Source organism: Cervus elaphus, chromosome 6, assembly GCF_910594005.1.
Source record: "Cervus elaphus chromosome 6, mCerEla1.1, whole genome shotgun sequence".
Taxonomy (NCBI): domain Eukaryota; kingdom Metazoa; phylum Chordata; class Mammalia; order Artiodactyla; family Cervidae; genus Cervus; species Cervus elaphus.
Window position 1 is genome coordinate 12,773,968 of NC_057820.1, and position 16,904 is coordinate 12,790,871.

The 16,904-nt window shown below is 48.7% G+C and overlaps 1 protein-coding gene across 1 annotated transcript; it reads right to left on the reverse strand.

Moving 5' to 3' along the window:
- Positions 1–441: 441 nt before the first annotated feature.
- CYTL1 (cytokine like 1) lies at positions 442–5,339 on the reverse strand. The gene is made up of 4 exons (XM_043906202.1): positions 5,161–5,339; positions 2,686–2,730; positions 2,404–2,532; positions 442–1,099 (listed from the first exon to the last, which is right to left on the reverse strand). The coding sequence occupies exons 1-4, from the start codon at positions 5,308–5,310 to the stop codon at positions 1,016–1,018; spliced, it is 408 nt and encodes a 135-aa protein (XP_043762137.1). The 5' UTR covers positions 5,311–5,339; the 3' UTR covers positions 442–1,015.
- Positions 5,340–16,904: the final 11,565 nt, after the last annotated feature.

Consider the following 16,904-nt stretch of genomic DNA (forward strand, 5'->3'; position numbering starts at 1 on the left):
TTTCATGAATTTATTAAGCAAACATCCTTGACCTGCAGAAAAGCAGCCTGGGGCACTGGGGAGAGTGTGGGCTTTGGAGCCCCTGAGTTCAATCCAGGCTCCCCACTTACCAGCTGGTGACCTTGGGCAAGTTACCTAACGGACCCGAGCCTCAGCCTCCTATGATGCCCATGTCCAGGTTTGTGATGAGCCCTCATTGAACCGATGTTTGTGATATGTCATGGATATGATGCAGGATACAGTCTTCCCCAAACATAAACTGGAACATCTTCTGATGCTTTGAAAACAGATTTACACAAGTGGCTTGAAACAGACCCAGAAATACCTATGCTCTGTGGAAAGAGGGAGAAAGACGTATCTTGCTAAAAGCAGCGACTTGCAGAAAGAGCATGAATTAATCACCCTGACACCCACCTTGGACGGAACACAGCAGGACACGTGTTTCTCACCGTCGTGATAGTCTTTATTTGATTTTCATCACCTTTCAATGATAGAGTGGTTCCCGTCAGCACTATGTCATTACAAACCTTACAAATACATCTTACAGGCAGTGAAATTTCTTTTTAAAAATGAAAGCTAACTGTAAGGAACATTTGTAGTTGAAGAAGGTATAAAATAGAAGCATGGTTAAATGTAAGCAGGTTTCTATCAAGAGAGAAAAATGGCACCACCACGCCGTTAAAGTAGTGCTACAAGCATACTGTTTTGCTTGGTCTCAAGCTGACTGTTCAAACGAGAGAAGCTGGTTTGCCCTTTTCTTCTCAGTGATCAAATCAACATGCTTGTGTATCTAACCATCCTGGCAAGAAAGGAACAAGGGGGGGATGAGAAGCAAAGCTTCTAATTATGTTCAGAATTGATTCCAAGGTAGGAGCACAAGCTGTGGTTTCCAGAAGGCGGAGAGAAACTCGTGACAGTTTCAAGCAGAGCTGTGGGGGCCACGGCTTTAGCCTGTTGTGTCTGGGCAGCTGACATAACTTCATTCCCCCAGGTTCTGTCTCTGGTCTGAGCTGCCTTAGCTCTGATGATCCGGGAGGACCGTGGTCACTACGATTGGGTATTCTAACGCATTGCAGTCATCCGACAGGAACACCAAATCCTGAAAAAGATGTGCAATGAGCAGGAACATCACTGAAGGGGACCATGGAGCCCATGCACAACAATAGTCTTATCCTCAAAGGCTGTTCAGTTGTTCCCCTTTGTGTGAAAACTTCACCCATTGAATCTCATATTCCTTTGTTATTGAATTCATGTGTGTGTGTGTGTCTGTGTGTATGTGTTGGTTGACCAGATGGATGGATAGATGGGTAAAGCGCAACAACTCTGGGCCAGGCATTGGGGATACCAGGAGTAACAGCACTAGGTCTCACCCTCAAACACTTCAGAGTAAATAGCAGCATTCTCAGGTTGCATTACAATTACGTTTTCTTCCTCTCTCCCCAGCCCCACCAAGCAGAGAGGGGAATGAAGAGGGAAGTGGATGTAGTAGGAAATGCACGTCTCATCCCTGATGCAAAGTAACAAATAAATCTTTTTAAAATATGTATTTATTTTTATTTTTTTGGCCATGCCAGGTCTTCTTTGCGGCATGTGGGATCTACTTCCCTGACCAGGGATCAAACCCAAATAAAGCTTGATAAATTTTAAAGCTAGAAATCTTAATAGCTGAGTATTAAAGTTTCCTGGGTCAGGCCTGGTGCTTGGCATTCTATGTTTAAGTTACCTTCTTTCTATGTTTAATCACCTTGCTAGAGATCTTAGGACCAAGGAGTTACTGCAGTGCCCAGCACAGGCACGGTCAGGGTGTAGGTATTATTATCCTCCCAATGATCTCAGGAGTGGGTATTCTACATGAATGAGGAAGCTGCGGCTCAGAGAGGGAGAGGGTGCGAGCCTCCGGGAAGCAAGATGGGGATGAAGACAGGGGCTCAGGTCTGCCTGATGCTGAGGTCTCTGCCCCAGGACCACACGACCCAACTTTCTACATCTAACCAGTGCTATTCTCTGCTCTTCCTGTCTCCTTCCCTCTGATGCGGAGTCCTCCCATCACAGAGCACACCCAAAGCCCCTCCCCCAGAAAGTCTCCTCTAACCCGGTCTCCAGGGCTCGGGAGTTCTCAGAATTCCACAGTTCTCATTCCACCCCATTTGACTCCCGGCAGAATCTGTTCTATATGATTTTCATGTGGTCCTGGCTGCTGCAGGTGGAGCTGGTGGAGGTGAGGGGCCTTGCCCCGGGTGCCCAGCACTCAGCAAGAGCAACAGGGTTGAGCAAGGGCTTTGTGAACTGGAAGCACCCCATAACCTTTTCTCTTCCTCCTCCCGGTCCCCCTGTTCCCCTAAACCCCCTCTTAATTTATTGACCCATAACAAGTGGGAAAAGAATGTTCAACGAGTCACTCACTCTCCTGCAGAACGAGTTCATGATGGTGTACAGTTTCCGCGCTTTGTCCTTCAAGGCGTCCACCTGGGCCACCTTCCAGCACTGGGATGATGCCACAAAGTCCCGCAGCTTGGCCAACACGCAGTAATTCTGCGAGTGGATAACAGGGAGGGGTCTCGTGTGAGAAGTCAGTAGTCAGAGGGACAGGAGCCGGGGGGTGGCTGGTCCTTCTTCACCGGATGCCTCCCTACCCCCCCATCCTGCCCCCCCACCCTCCGCCCCGGGCAGGCAGACCACTCTTACGTGTATATCCAGATACAGCCTGGGCAGGTATCTCACACATGCCTCCTGTGGGAAGGGAAATGGCTTTCTGGGATGCCCATAGGGACACACCTCGGTCACAGAAGTCTCTCTGCCAGCCCCCAGACAGCCGGCCCAGCCCCAGATCCCCAGGGACTTCCCTGATACCGACATGCACTTACATTCTTGTACCGTCTGCCACATTCCCCCAGGGTCAACTGCTCTTCTAGAATTTGACTTTTAGGATGCCACCTTTATGTCATATACTATGAGTTAGGGAACTGTTTCATACATGTGTGTGCAGAGAGAGAGACATATGTAAGTGTGTATGTGACTATATATGTATATATATTTAAACCGTTCTATCATTATAGTCTGGGGGCTTTCCAGGTGGCTCAGTGCTAAAGAACCACCTTGCCAATGCAGGAGAGGCAGGAGATGCAGGTTTGATCCCTGGGTTGGGAAGATTCCCTGGAGAAGGAAACGGCAACCCACTCCAGTATTCTTGCCTGGAGAATCTCATGGACAAAGGAGCCTGGCAGGCTACAGTCCACGGGGTAGCGAAAGAATCAGACATGGCTTAGTGACTGGGCACGCATCCACACACAACTGTAATCTAGACATAGTGGTACCTGTAACATACACTATAGGAATAGAAAGCTGTATATATAGGTATACTTTTATATCACTCTGTTTCACTTTTGCTTCTGTGCTGGCCTGAAGCCCGAGAACCCAGATTCTGGTCCTTTCCAACCAGTAATTCCCTGTTGCTGGGGATAGATCTCCTTCTTTTTTGTGACTCAGTTTCCCAGTTGTGAGCCTAGAGAGTTAGAACACGTAATCTCTCCACTTCTTCCAGCTCTGAGCCTATGCATTTTAAGTTTTAAAATCATGGGTTTTTTTTTTTTTAAAGATAATTGCTCTACATATTTGGGTTTCCCAGGCGGCACTAGTGGTAAAGAACCCGCCTGCCAATGCAGGAGATGTAAGAGACGATGGCTCGATCCTGGGGTCAAGAAAATCCCCGGAGGAGGGCATGGCAACCCACTCCAGTATTCTTGCCTGGAGAATCCCCATGGACAGAGGGGCCTGGCAGGTTATAGTCCATGGGGTCGCAAAGAGTCGGACACAACTGAACAGACTTAGCACGCACACACGCTCTACACACCCACGCTCCACATGTCTAATAGCAAGGAATCTGTGGATAAATTAGGGTGCAACAATACAACCTGTTTCAAAGGAATATTAATTTGACGACTTGTTAGAAAGTAAACTGCAGAATCGCTGTGCTGTTTGTTTCGATTTGTCTATACACACACACTTGGATTGGATATCTATGCACAGATCAAGAACTGAAATCCTATTCTCTGAATGTGATGGCAGCAGGTCACCTCTAGGTGGTAGGATTGCAGTAATATTTATTTTCTTCTTTGTCTTTCGTGCCTTTTCCAACTGTTTTCGAGGTATATGAGCTTCATAACTTAAGAAAAAAATACACATTATTTAACTTTCAAAAAGAAAACACAAAGGAGGTGTTAAGGTATCACAAGCCCCACATCTGAGAATAGTGCATCTTATGTGAAGGGTTCACAAGCGGTAAAGGGACACTTCTAAATTTTGCCAGAGTTTTGGAGTTTGATTTAGCTTGTGTCTACTCTGGAAGAGCGGTCAGGAGGCTGGATTCTAGCTCTGGGTGGCCCCTTGGGGACTCTGGGTTCCAAGCCCCTGCGTCTTCCGCTGAACAGAGCGGTGTGAAGGGTGGCTGAAGTCCAGGGTTGTTTCCACCGGGCGGACTGGGTCTGCATTCCAGTTTGCTGCCCTCCAGCTGCCCGCAGTGGGTGTGGGGGCTCGGCCCTCACAGCTCAGGACGCTGGGATTCTCTGATTCTGCTGGATAATTTGCTCAGGTCCTCTAGCAGGTAAGAGGTGGGGCTGGTTCAGGAGTCACCCCCATTAGCTCCTGCTGGCTCGTGGGGAGACTAGACAAGCTGAACTCTTTGGTCCTCCTTAAGTTGGAGTTCTACACTCTAGGGGAGCTTTACTCCTTTCTCTCTCTCCGTCTCTCTCTTTACATTTTAAAACAGATCCTCTGATTATGGCTAGCTTGTTGCTCCCCAGCCGCTGAGTCACCCCCGACTCTTTGGGACCCCATGAATTGCAGCACGCCAGGCTTCCCTGTCCTTCACCATCTCCCTGAGTTTGCTCACACTCATGTCCATTGAGTCAGCTAGTTACAAACAAAAGTTATGATGTCTTGGATTGCATTTTCTTTGTGGTAAAGAGGAAGCACAAACAGTCGACATTTAATAGGATGGGAATAAAGCACAGATACCCTGGAAATTAACACTGACTGGAAAAGAAAAATAACATTTCCTCCCCGACCGGTCCCCCTCCAGCCCCCAGTCCAAAGGCGAATTTTTGAGAACTGAGTCTGCATGGACCTCCTGTCCTCATCCAGGTGGGGGCCGAGGGCACTCACCAAGGGCTCCGTGGCCTGCAGGCTCTGGAAGTCAGAGGTGATCTCCCGGCTGAGGGCCAGCATCCGAGAGTAGCAGGTCGGAGGAGCCGGCCGTGCGGCGGGGAGCCCGGCCAGGAGCAGCAGCAGCAGGGGGAGCAGCTGGGGTGTCATGGTGCAAAGGCGGCCTGACTGCAGCCCAGGCCAGCCGCCCCTTTAAGCAGAGGTCCGGGGGTGGTCCTCCGCTCTCCTCTGTTTCCTGTGGGGCCCAGCCAAGGCCAAGACCACGCCCACCTGGCTGGGGGACACTGGAGCCTTTCAGACCTGAAGCCCCCACCACCCCTGTTGAGAGGAGGGGCTGTCTGGGCTGGGGTGCGGGGCACTTGGAAGGGAAGCGGGGTCTTCCTCTCACACAACGTGCAATAGAATTTTCTCTCTTGGCAGGAGCCCTTTCTGAAGTGGCAGGACTGGTAGAAGAGGGGAGGACAAGAGAGAGACAGGATGGATGAGTGGGTGGTCCAACGATGGGGCAGTCAGCCCTTTCAGTCAGAGTGGGGACTGTTTTGTTTTTTAAACTGACTGAGCTCTTGGAGCAGGACTGGATGGGATGGGGGTAAGGGACCAGAAGGGATGGATCGAGCACCAGCGATCCAGAACTTGGGATCAGGCAGCTGGGTATCACTATCCACCCGCCACTGACTGGCCAGCTGCCCTCTGAGCAGTTGCATCTCTGCACCTGGAAGATGGGCTCATGCTGGTACCTGAGGTGGGTGTGTGGGAACATCCCCCAGGCTGGTCCACTTCAGGCTCCCGGCACAAGCCCTGGGTACAGAGCAGACCCTCGGAAAGAGTGGGTTCTCCAAATGTCTCTCTCTGCTTTTTATTTACTTGACTGCACCAGGTCTTAGCTGTGGCATGCAAGATTTAGTTCCCTGACCAGTGATCGAACCTGGGCCCCCTGCATTGGGAGCACAGAGTCTTAGCCACTGTACCAGTAGGGAAGTCCCCTAAATGTGTCTCTTTTAGCAATGATACTCTGCAGGCTGCTCTCCTGTAAACGGAGGAGCGTGGGGACCAGTTAAAGGAGTAAGCACCGCCCTTAGGTGCTCAGCGGATTGAGTGGTCACCAGCTTCTTCGATGATCTTGGGCAAGTTTCTTAACTCTTCTCTCTCCTTAACTAGGGATGATAAGAGCATGGTGAGGCATAAAAGATGCTGAGCTATTATCCCAGTCGGAGCTAATGTCACTGTCTCCTTTCCTACAAGTGTCCCTGGGAGGCAAGGACAGGAAACAGTCCCATTTTCCAGGTGGGAAAATCGAGGCTTACAGAGTTCCAGCAATTTGCCCAAGGTCGTAAAGCTAGAGGCAAATAGATCCCATGAGGTTCTGTGCTTTACCTGTTTCCCGTTCTCCCACCCCACAGTGTGGAACTGGGGAGGAGCAGGATTCTTGTAGTCAGGGACTGAGCTCTTGGGCTGCCCAAGACCAAGGAACAAGCTGGGAGAAGGAGCTGTCAAAAGAGAAGGTTCTTCCTTAACACCGAGCATTGAATATCCACCAGCATGAGGCATCAGCCTCATTTATACAACTACACAGATGTTGTCGCAAATGTCATGAACCTTGCAGAAAGCCAGTAAAGTGGGTGGGGTTATTCCCATTTCCCAGATGGAAAAACTGAGGGTCTCAGGGGCAATGAAACTGTCTGGGGTCACAAGGTCAATAAGGAGAGACAGAGCTGTGGACCTGTGTCTGCCTGTCTCCAAAGCCTCTCTCCCTGCAGGGAGGGCAAAAGAGGGGCCTGTCGGGCACACATTCCCAGAAGAAAACCAAAGGGGAGGACCAGAGGAGTAAGGGGAAGGAGCATGGTGTCCTGGAGGTGGGGCGGCATCGAGGATCAGCAGCAGGGATGAAAGTCCAGCTCCAGGCCCTCCTTGTCTGTCTGCCCTGAAAAATCACTTCCTGACCCTGGTGCCCATCCTCTGTCCGTAAACAGAGCAGCACCCCCTGGGCAGTTGGAGGTCCTTTCCCACCCTGACGTTCTATTTTGCTACTTTTCTGTGTTCAAGCCTCCGGCAGGGATCACAGCTTTGCCTGCCTGTTTGGTTTGGAGCCTGTTCTCTAAACACTTTAAGTCAGAGGGCCTGGGGACCGCCTCCTGGGTGCCCTCTCAGACTGGGCAGAACTGCGTGTGTTTGGAGGTGCAAGCGACAAACACAGATATGTTTTCCTTCTGAATGAAGGGATCTCCTCACTCCCTCCGCGGTGGTGCCTAGGGGTGTGGGCCTCCCTGGCAGACAAATCAGCCCCAGACGGGAATTCCAGTCTGCTTTGAAACACCCCAGGGCTTCTGGACGTGCTCCTTGAAGAAGCTTTAAACTCAGGACAGGGAAGAAAAACAAACCCAGGCAGCAAAATAAGTCCTTGGACCGTCCAATCGAGGCGACGTCGCTGTGCTGGAAAACAGGCTTTTCTGCACACTTGATGCTGAGATAAATGTATCGCGGGGAGACTCAGCCTGGTTCCAGCCTGGACACGTGTGTAGTTGTTGATGGGGCTCCTTGGGCCAATCAGAAACACCCCCTGCACCCCAAGCACCAGACATCCTGCTCAGCGGATCCTGTCTGTCTTCCCACGCACCATGTGCACCTTCTGCGTCTTGGCTTGTCAGCACCCAGCACCCAGCTGGGCAGAGCGGATGCTCAGGAAAGCTTTGCTGAATTAACCTGGTGGCTGTTAATCTTGTTACTCCGAGCGAGGCATAAGTTCATTAAGAAACGCGGAGAGCACAGCCTGACTCAGCTCCCCTCCGCAGACAGGCAAGACCCTGCCCTGGATGCCGCGGTTCCTGGGTTCTCATGTGTGTGTCTGCTCACAAAGGTCTCCTGTGACATGGCCCTTCCTCCTGTAGCCAGCCCCCTTCCCCGGTCCCTTCCCTAGCCCCTTCAGCATCAGGTTATTCCATCTGGAATGTGAACGTTAAAAATCCAGGCTGGAATTTCCCCATAGACTAAAGCCTTTGTCTTCTTCCAAAGGTTTCTCCCAACCTCCTTGATGCAAGAGAGAAACAATAGGTCCCATCACAGGGACTTCATTATGCCAGGAGAGCTGAATGACCACAGCTAATGAGGGGATGAATGTTTCTCAGCTAGAATGGTATCTTCAGGCCATTTTCTTTAAAGGGATTCTTCATTCTCTGGACTCTTCTTTATTTATTGAGAATCTAGTGTGTGCAGGCCTGAGATGGACATTAGGATGAAAGAGTGGATGACAGGAATGCTGTCCTCAGCAAGGAGGAGAAAGACCAATTCACTCACTGAACACACAAGTGAACTGGTGTGAAAATCCTGGTGTCCCGGGAACCACTCCCTGGCAATGGCTCCATCTGTGAGCAGTGTTGTGGGGATGCGGGACAGGCATGGGGGTGTGGGATAGGAGAGTGTGAGAAAGTGAGGGAGAGAGGGGAATTGGAATATGCTATGCTGCAGGCTTCGAAGACAGAGGAAGAGGCCACAAGCCAAGGAATGCAGGAAGTCACTAGAAGCTGAAAAGGGGAAAGAAAAAAAAAAAGATTGTTCCCTAGAGCCTTCAGAAAGGAACAAAGCCTGCCAAGACCCTGATTTTAGTCTAGAGGGACGCAAGGTGAACTTCTGCCCTCCAGAATTGTGAGATAGTCAATTTCTGTTGTTTTAAGTCATTCCGTTTATAGTGATTTTGTTATAGCAGCAACAGAAAACTAGCGTACCATCTCTCTGGGGTTCTGTAGGAGAACAGAGATCAAGGCTGCAAGGAACTTGGAAATGATCAGCCTCAACCCACCTGGAGCTTGTGCTTCTTTTATAGCTTCCTTGTCAAGCATTTATCCAGAGTCTGCTTATATACCTCCTTGGATGGGGAGCTCATTACTCTTTAAGCTTCCCTTCCATGATCTAAAACTCCAGTACCTTCTATTACAGAACAGCCCTGGGTGGTTCTCAGCCCTCCATCGGTCTATCACCGCTTGTCCCTGTCTCTCAGCATCAACTCTTTTTCTGAGCAAGCAATTTCATAAACATTTTCCCATGGGCAGTGATCCTTTTCCACAATTGCATCTCTATTACCATCTCTCTGCCCAGAGTCCTTTCTCCTTCCAGTAGCCTTTCATAAAGCAGAAATCCATGCTGGCCAGCCTCTGTTTCATATTTTCCCCTGGTTCCTTGAGGCCTGGAAGATAGTCTGAGATCTGTGGTCTGGTCCAGGCCAAGCTCTCTAGCCATCTCTGCCAGTCTTTCCCACACTTTTTATCAGGTATTGACAATGATGATGATGGCAGTAATGATGGTGATGATAAACTAATCCTGGAATGCTGCCTTCCTCCAAGTCCTGTACAAGGATTAATGCATGTGGTCTAGTCTCATCATTCAAGGGCACTGATGCACAGAAAGGTAAAGTTACCTGAATCACACAGCATCCGCAATCCCTAGGGTTTGTGGTTACCACACGCAAGTGACTTTTGGCCTTCATATGTGCCATTCTCTCTTCTTGGAATGTCTTTCCCCAACCTTGCTTGTTCCTGGTTTGTTTCTTCTTACCTGCCAGACCAAGCTGAAATGTCACTTTCTCCAGGAAGCCTGCCTTGCTGGATTAGGTTCCTTCCACTTGCCTGCACAGGCTCCCATGGCCCCTTTACTCTCCTTGGCTTTGACATGGCATTGTCCACTTGTTCGTCTATCCCCCAGGGGCAGAGCAAGTGTCCTCTTTGTCTTTTTGCCCACAGCAAGGAGGCCAGTAAACATCTCCCCACTAAATGGTAATGACTGTTCCTTTATCCATCCTGGTGTGTATCAGTGTGTCTCCCATTAGCTGGTACCCAGATTGGAACCCAGCCCTCTTTGAGAGGTCTGGTCAGAACTGTTACCTCCTTTGTTTGGGCCCCTCTTGTGTCAGTTAGGACTAAAAGTTGTGAGTTACAGAAAGCAGAGCTTGAGATACCCATGGTCAGATTTTTTGAAATGTTCAATTGGAACATACCGGTAGTAGTATGGAGCTCAGGAATGGTTTGATCTAGGAACTCAAAGAACTCAAAGAAGTCTTATTCTGTGTCCCTATTCCATCGATGATGGTCTTTTGATGTGTCATCTCTTCCAGACTAAAATCCCTGGTTATTCAACCAAATGCTACTCCGGGTGTGAAGGTATTTGTAGACGTGATCAAAGTCTACAAGCAGTTGAATGTAAGGAAGGGAGATTATTCTAGATGTTCTAGGTGGGTTTGATTCAATCAGTTGAAAAATGTTAAGAGTAGAGCTGAAGAAGAACTTCCCTGAAGGAGAAGAAATTCTGCTTGTGGAATAGATTCAGTCCATCCCTGTGAGTTCTAGCTAGCCCTTCCTCACAACCTGCCCTGATGCTTTGGACTTTCATGGCCCACCACAACCATGTCAGCCGATTCTTCAGGGTAAAATAACCTCTTATAATGTCTCTGCTTCTGGTTCTGTTTCAGGTTGAACCTGAACTGACACATATGTGACTGACTCCATCCAGGTGTCTGTGTGGTCACAAAGTGGCTGCCAGTAGAGTCTATCACATGTGCTATCCCATCCCTGTCCAGAGAGGACACATGCCATCTCATCCCCTGACCACTGAAGGAAATCCTGAGCTTTGTGCTGCTAGTAGATTCTGCTGTGTCTGTTTTGTGACCTTGTATTTTCATAGTCTGGGACTCCTTTTTAGCACTTCTGGGTAAAGAGCTCTCAACTTTTTCCTCCTGGCTATTCAGACTGGCATATTCCATAAGTGATACAGGTAATGAGGGAAAGACTTGTATTCTCAGCCCTAGGGAGTTGTGGGAAATTCCTGAACAGACCAGAAGAAATAGGAGCTCTTTGTTAGTTGGTTCAGACACAGAATCACACCTCTCCAAGTATTCTCTGTGTTCTTGCCCTGTACCTGTTTACAATGGCAGTCAAGGTTGAAATGGCCATGGCCAATCTCATCTCTTCTGTTGCCCAAATTCCAGCCAGTAGCTGTTTTTGCCAGCCATCGGAAGAGCCCGGGGGCAGTTTCCATCCTGTGAAAAATATTACTCTAGACGCACAAGGAGTCTGAGATGCTGACATCGGGGGCTGGTGCTGGAGGCCACTTCTCTAGCAAAGAGACCACCTCTGGGTCCCTCCTTCCTGCCTGCATTCTGAGGTTAGAAACCAGGGGCCAGTGATGCCTGTGCTGTCCTAACCCAGCAGTGAGAGCTAGGAGGTATTTGAGGGAGGGGTGTAGCTTGAACAACTGCCTGAATGTTGTCTCCAGGGTTCCTGTTGACAGCAGTGTTCCATTGGTTAAAAGCCTCACATATCTCCCTGTTTATGTGCTGTATTTTGAGCTTGTTCCTTGCGCTCTTGGCAAAGCCCAGTGGAAAGTTGGCCCACATGGTCCTGAGTGAAGGAATGAAGACAAACACCGAGGCCGGGTTTTGCTTTGGGGCAGTAATTCCGAAAATAATCCCACATTTTAGAATAGAGACCCCTCTATAAGCCTCAAAACATGGGTTCAAATTTTAATAGGAAACAGTGTGCAAGACAAATTCTCCCAAACGTTTTCTTTGGGTCTGTTTTTGCAGAAGAGACTCAGAAAAAGTCCTTCAAGAAAAATCCCAGTTTGGCTTTGCAGAAACAGTGCAGACATTGGAGGGATACAGACTTTAGTTAAAATCTCACTTCTGTTATGTAACTGTGCAAATCTTGTCAGCCTTTGGTTTCCTCTGAAGAGTGGGGTTTGTAACATTTATTGCCCAGAGTTCCTGTGAAGATGGAATAAACATGAAATAGCTGGAGTGACTGCGGGGGCTGTGGTTTTCATTTTCTTTATTTTCACTTTTCTGCCCCCCGGTTGTGGACCTTGGTCATTAACTCCATCTTAGGCTACTTCTTCCCTCCCCACCATGGTAATGGTGATAGCCCATGCATGCTAAGTCACTTCAGTCCTGTCTGGGTCTTTGTGATCCCATGGACTGTAGCCCACCAGGCTCCTCTGTCCATGAGATTTTCCCAAACAAGAATACTGGAATGGGTTGCTACGACTTTCTCCAGGGGATCTTCCTGACCCAGGGATAGAACCCATGTCTCTTACTTCTCCTGCATTGACAGGCAGGTTCTTTACCCCTAGCTCCACTTGGATGGACCAGTTAGCATCCTTCCCTGGGATGAACTGATGGGTGAAGGAAGGAAATCATTCTCATTCCACCAGTGTCCCTACGTGGTTGCCAGTCATTATGTCTCCTGCCCTGGAGCGGCCGCTCTGCTGGAGGAGCTGTCAAGACCAGAAGCAGAGTTGGGAGTTGGATGGAGAAATGGGAACCTCAGTCATACAGTCATAAGGAGCTGGGTCTGTCAGTAACCTGAATGAGTTTGGAATCTGAATGAGTCTGGATGGAACTACCTCCCTGATTCTAGTCCCAGGGACCCAGTCCTGGAATTCCTCTTTGGACTCTGTAAGCCATCCTGGGGTCTTTTCTAGCTACAGACCTAGGGTTTCCTTTTGGCTAGAGCTGGTTTCAGTGAGGTTTTTTTCTCTGTCTCGCAAAGAAAAAGGTCCTGAATGATATAGTAACCAGCAGAGTGCCCACCGGAGAACTGATGCTCACAGCCCTTGCCTTCTCTTTGATGACTCACTATTTGTGGCAATCATTGGTGCTCGTCATCAGATACATCCGGTCTCCTCTTTCCTGAGCCCAAGCCAGGATTGAGCTTCCCTGGCCCCTTGAAATTATGTGAGGCCATCTGAGTTATTTTGTGCAATGATACATAAGAGGACATGATGGGTTTTGCTTCCAGGCAGAAATTTTCAGAGCCTGTGCATGCTTTGCTACTTTCCCTTTCTCTCTGCTGTGCGACCACAGAGTCAGAGATGGTGGCTGAGATGAGGACCTGAAGTGGTACCCCAGCCCACCTGTGGTGTGGACTAGGCTTTGTTTGTTATGACAGCAGAACCTAGCCCAGCCTGACTGTGGTAGACAGAATTTGACCCTGCCCTCCAGACCCCTGCAGAACCCCATCCCCGTGAGTGTGGGTGGAGCCCTTATAGGATAGAACATCACTTCAGTGGTTTGGTTAGTTATATGGCTAAAGGGATCTTGTGGATGTCCTGGAGATTACTAATCAGTTGACTTTGAGTTACTTGAAAGGGAGATTACCCAGGGGAGCCAATCCAATCACACCAACCCTTTAAAGGCAGGGGCTTTTCCCAGGTTGGTGGAAGGAAGGGAAGTCAGAGAGGCTCCACATGTGGAAAGGATTTGACTTGCACTGCTGGTTTGAAGGTGGAGAGGGCCACACAAGAAGGAACGGGGGAGCCTCTGGGAGTAGGGAGTGGCCTTGGCTGGCCTCCAGTCCAGAAATGGGAACCTCAGTCATACAGTCATAAGGAACTGGGTCTGTCAGTAACCTGGATGAGTTCAGGAGCAGATCCTTCCCCAGAGTCTCCAGACAGGAGACAAAGGACAATGCAACCCGTGGCAAGGAGCCCAGCTGACTCCACCCAGACATCAGCCCTCCAGGACCAATAGCTTATAAATGGGTGCTATTTTAAGCCTTCAGGTTTGTGGTAATTTGTTACACAGCAATAGAAAACAAATACAACAAGCAATACATTGTTCCTGGAAGATTATTCCTTGAAGATTATAATTTCTTGATTTAATAACACACGTGTAATACTCCCCAGGCTGCCCTTCAGTGGTTTATTTGCCAGTGTCCGTATTAGACTCAGGATTTCCTGATGGAGGAGCTGAGCTGATCATCTCTGTGTCCCCAGGCCGAACAGAGACCCTGGACGGGTGTTATAAGATGAAGTAAAGGTGACAAAAGTCGTCACATCCCACCACGCCTGATCTGAGGACCTGGAAACTGATAGCAGCTGATATGGGTACAGAACTTGCTGAGCATCTGATGCTGTTGTTAGGGCACTGTGCACGCGAACCACGGCAACGCTCAGAAAACCCCAACCAGGTGACTGCTGGTACCATCACATCCCCACTTCACAGGTGAGGCACTAGCAAGGCAAGAATTTGAATAACTTGCTTAAGGTCACACAATTCATTAAAGTGAAGCCCAGGTTCAAACCAGACAGGCTGGCTCGAATCTGTGTGGCTAATACCCCACTACCCTGCCAACTAAGAGAAAGAACTCAATAAAAATTGTTAAGGGACAGAGTGAATGGACATGAGTTTGAGCAACCTCTGGGAGTTGGTGATGGACAGGGAAGCCTGGAGTGCTGCAGTCCATGGGGTCACAGAGTCGGACACGACTGAGCGACTGAACTGAACTGAAGGACCATAGTGAAGGCAAGAGGGAGGAAAATAATTTCTTTCTATGCTAACAAGCTACCCTATCTCTGAACCTTAATTTCCTTAGAAAATGACCGGTAACTATTATTTAAGGTGATGTTTTGGATTTTTCTCCATGCTCTATGTGGTGATTCATTGCTTTTAAGGCAGGGGTTCCCAACCTCTGAGATCTAATGCCTGATGATCTGAGGTGGAGCTGGTGTAATAATAATAGAAATAGAGTGCATAGTCAATGTAATGTTGTTTGAATCACCCTGAAACTAACATCCCTACTCCAGTCCATGAAAAATAGACTTCCATGAAAACACTTCCTGGTGCCCAAAAGGTTGGGGACTGCTGTTTTAAGGCATCCGTCATGGACACAGAGAGTCCTCTGCCCTGGGCAGGACCCATCTGCCAGTCACACAGCCTGAGTGTTGGCTCGTGGGCACACTGGGCTCTGAGCCACACCTTTGCAGTTGCTTTGATCCTACGGATTTCGGTGCCCTGAGGGCCCTCACAGGGAGGTGGGTGTGAGGGCTGAAGTCGGGTACCCGGTTCAGGAAGAATGGGGGATGCTCACTCAAGAGTAATCTCCCTTCCCAGACCCTGGCTCCAGGGCACCTGGAAAATTCCCTGCTTGTTAGCAGATATATGTTGTGTTAGAGATAGTATTCAAACATACATTTCCCCTTTGTTTTGTTTACAGGATGTTAAATGATTCACTTCACTGATTCCTTTCAATAAATTAACAGAATTGGTTTAACTGAATAAACATGCTTGTTGCATTAGAGTCACGCATACACAACCAGAGTTCCTTTCAGTTTAGGACCTGAGACTGGGAGCCAGTTTTGGCTTCTGATCTATGGAAAATCTGTACCACTGTTTCCCTCTTTAATTATTTCTTTTATAATGAAAGATGATCCATTTCTCCTGCAATTTCTGAGTATTTCTAGAGCTATGCTGTATTCCCTTGCATGTTTATGAAACATTTATGAAGAAAGGTTTATTGTGGTGAAATATAGATAAAGTATTTTTTAAATGTTTAATCTGTTTTTGAGTGTTGAGTTCAGTGGTTTAAGTACATTCTCAATGTCATGCAACCGTCACCAGGATCATCTCTAGGCTCTTTTCATCTCCCCCAACTGAAACTCTGTACCCCTTAAACATTAACCCCCCACTTCCTCTCCCCCAGCTCCTGGCCCCTACCATTGTGCTTTCTTGTGGAGGGCTAACTTGATTTAGAGGTTTCAACTCGAACCAGAGATCTAAGTCACTTTCTTGCTGGGTGAGTTCTCTATCTCCTTACTTGTAAAATGGAGACAAGGCTGGTGATCACCCTTCTCACGCTCAGGGCTGAGGGAGGAAGAAATGGTTGAGACATGCAAAGTCCTTAGACCAGCCAGTGCCTGGGGTAGGGAGAGCACCGTGGGCTTGCCGTTGTCATTATTTATGTGATTTCCAGGGACTTCCCTGATGGTCCAGTGATTGAGACTTCCCCTTCCAATGCAGGGGATACAGGTTCTATGCCTGGTCTGCGAACTAGGATCCCACATGCCTTGAGGCCAGAAAACCAGAAAATAAGCAATAGAAGCAATATTGTAACAAATCCAATAAAGACTTTAAAAATGGTCCACATCAAAAATATCTTTAAAAAAGAACCCGTGTGTGTGTGTGTGTGTGTGTGTGTGTGTGTGTGTGTGTGTGATTTCCAGCCCCCAAAATACAGTTCGCATCCCAGCTCCTCCAGACACTGGACCCTGAGCGGCTGGACACTGGGACACATCATCTTCATCCCTAGGAGCTGGCCGAGGGCTTGGACCTGGTAGAAGGACTGAGAATGTGAGTGGAAGGAATGAATCAACAAGGCCCTTGTCCCTTTTCCTCCCATAGCATGAAGTCCTGGGAGGCCAGCGTCCCAGCACCGCCACCATAAACAAGGGCCTCTGAAACCTCCGTTCATCTTCCTGGCCCTGCGGATTCCAGCCTCTGCGAGGTTAAGGCTTCCTCCCTCGGGAAGCACTTTGAGTGTTTTGGCCTCCGTCCTTTCAGGAAGCCTCGAAGCCAACACACACCCAGGGCAGGAAGTGGGCAAGAAGGACTTAAACCTCAGGTGGAAAACATTTCACCTCTTCAGGAACCATTTCAGAAACTGGCTCCGCGTCCACGTTGCTGGCACGAGGATTTGTGTTAAGTGTGACCTACTATGTTTTTTTTTTTTTTTTTCTTTTTTTCTGTGAATAGTTCCTTTTTTCCTTCATGAAAAGGCCATAGTTTCTGAGAGGGCGGCTAGCTTAAGGCACAGAATCAGGAAGGTAAGGAGGGCAGAAATGGGTTCGGAGCACTTATAGCTGTACCTCTCAATACTTTCTGAGCAAACATCCCGAGAGTTGGGTATAAATCCTCATTTTACTCTTGAGGCTCTTAGGTTCAAAGGAGTCACGTGTCTTGCCAAAAATATGCTGCTGGTCAGGGG

Excerpts from the sequence above, each read along its gene's own strand:
- CYTL1 (XM_043906202.1), bottom strand. The coding sequence starts at position 5,310 with ATGACACCCCAGCTGCTCCCCCTGCTGCTGCTGCTCCTGGCCGGGCTC. Across the intron at positions 2,533-2,685 it reads GGCTGTATCTGGATATACAC|AATTACTGCGTGTTGGCCAA; the intron begins GTAAGAGTGGTC and ends ATCCACTCGCAG. Across the intron at positions 1,100-2,403 it reads TGAACTCGTTCTGCAGGAGA|GATTTGGTGTTCCTGTCGGA; the intron begins GTGAGTGACTCG and ends CATCTTTTTCAG.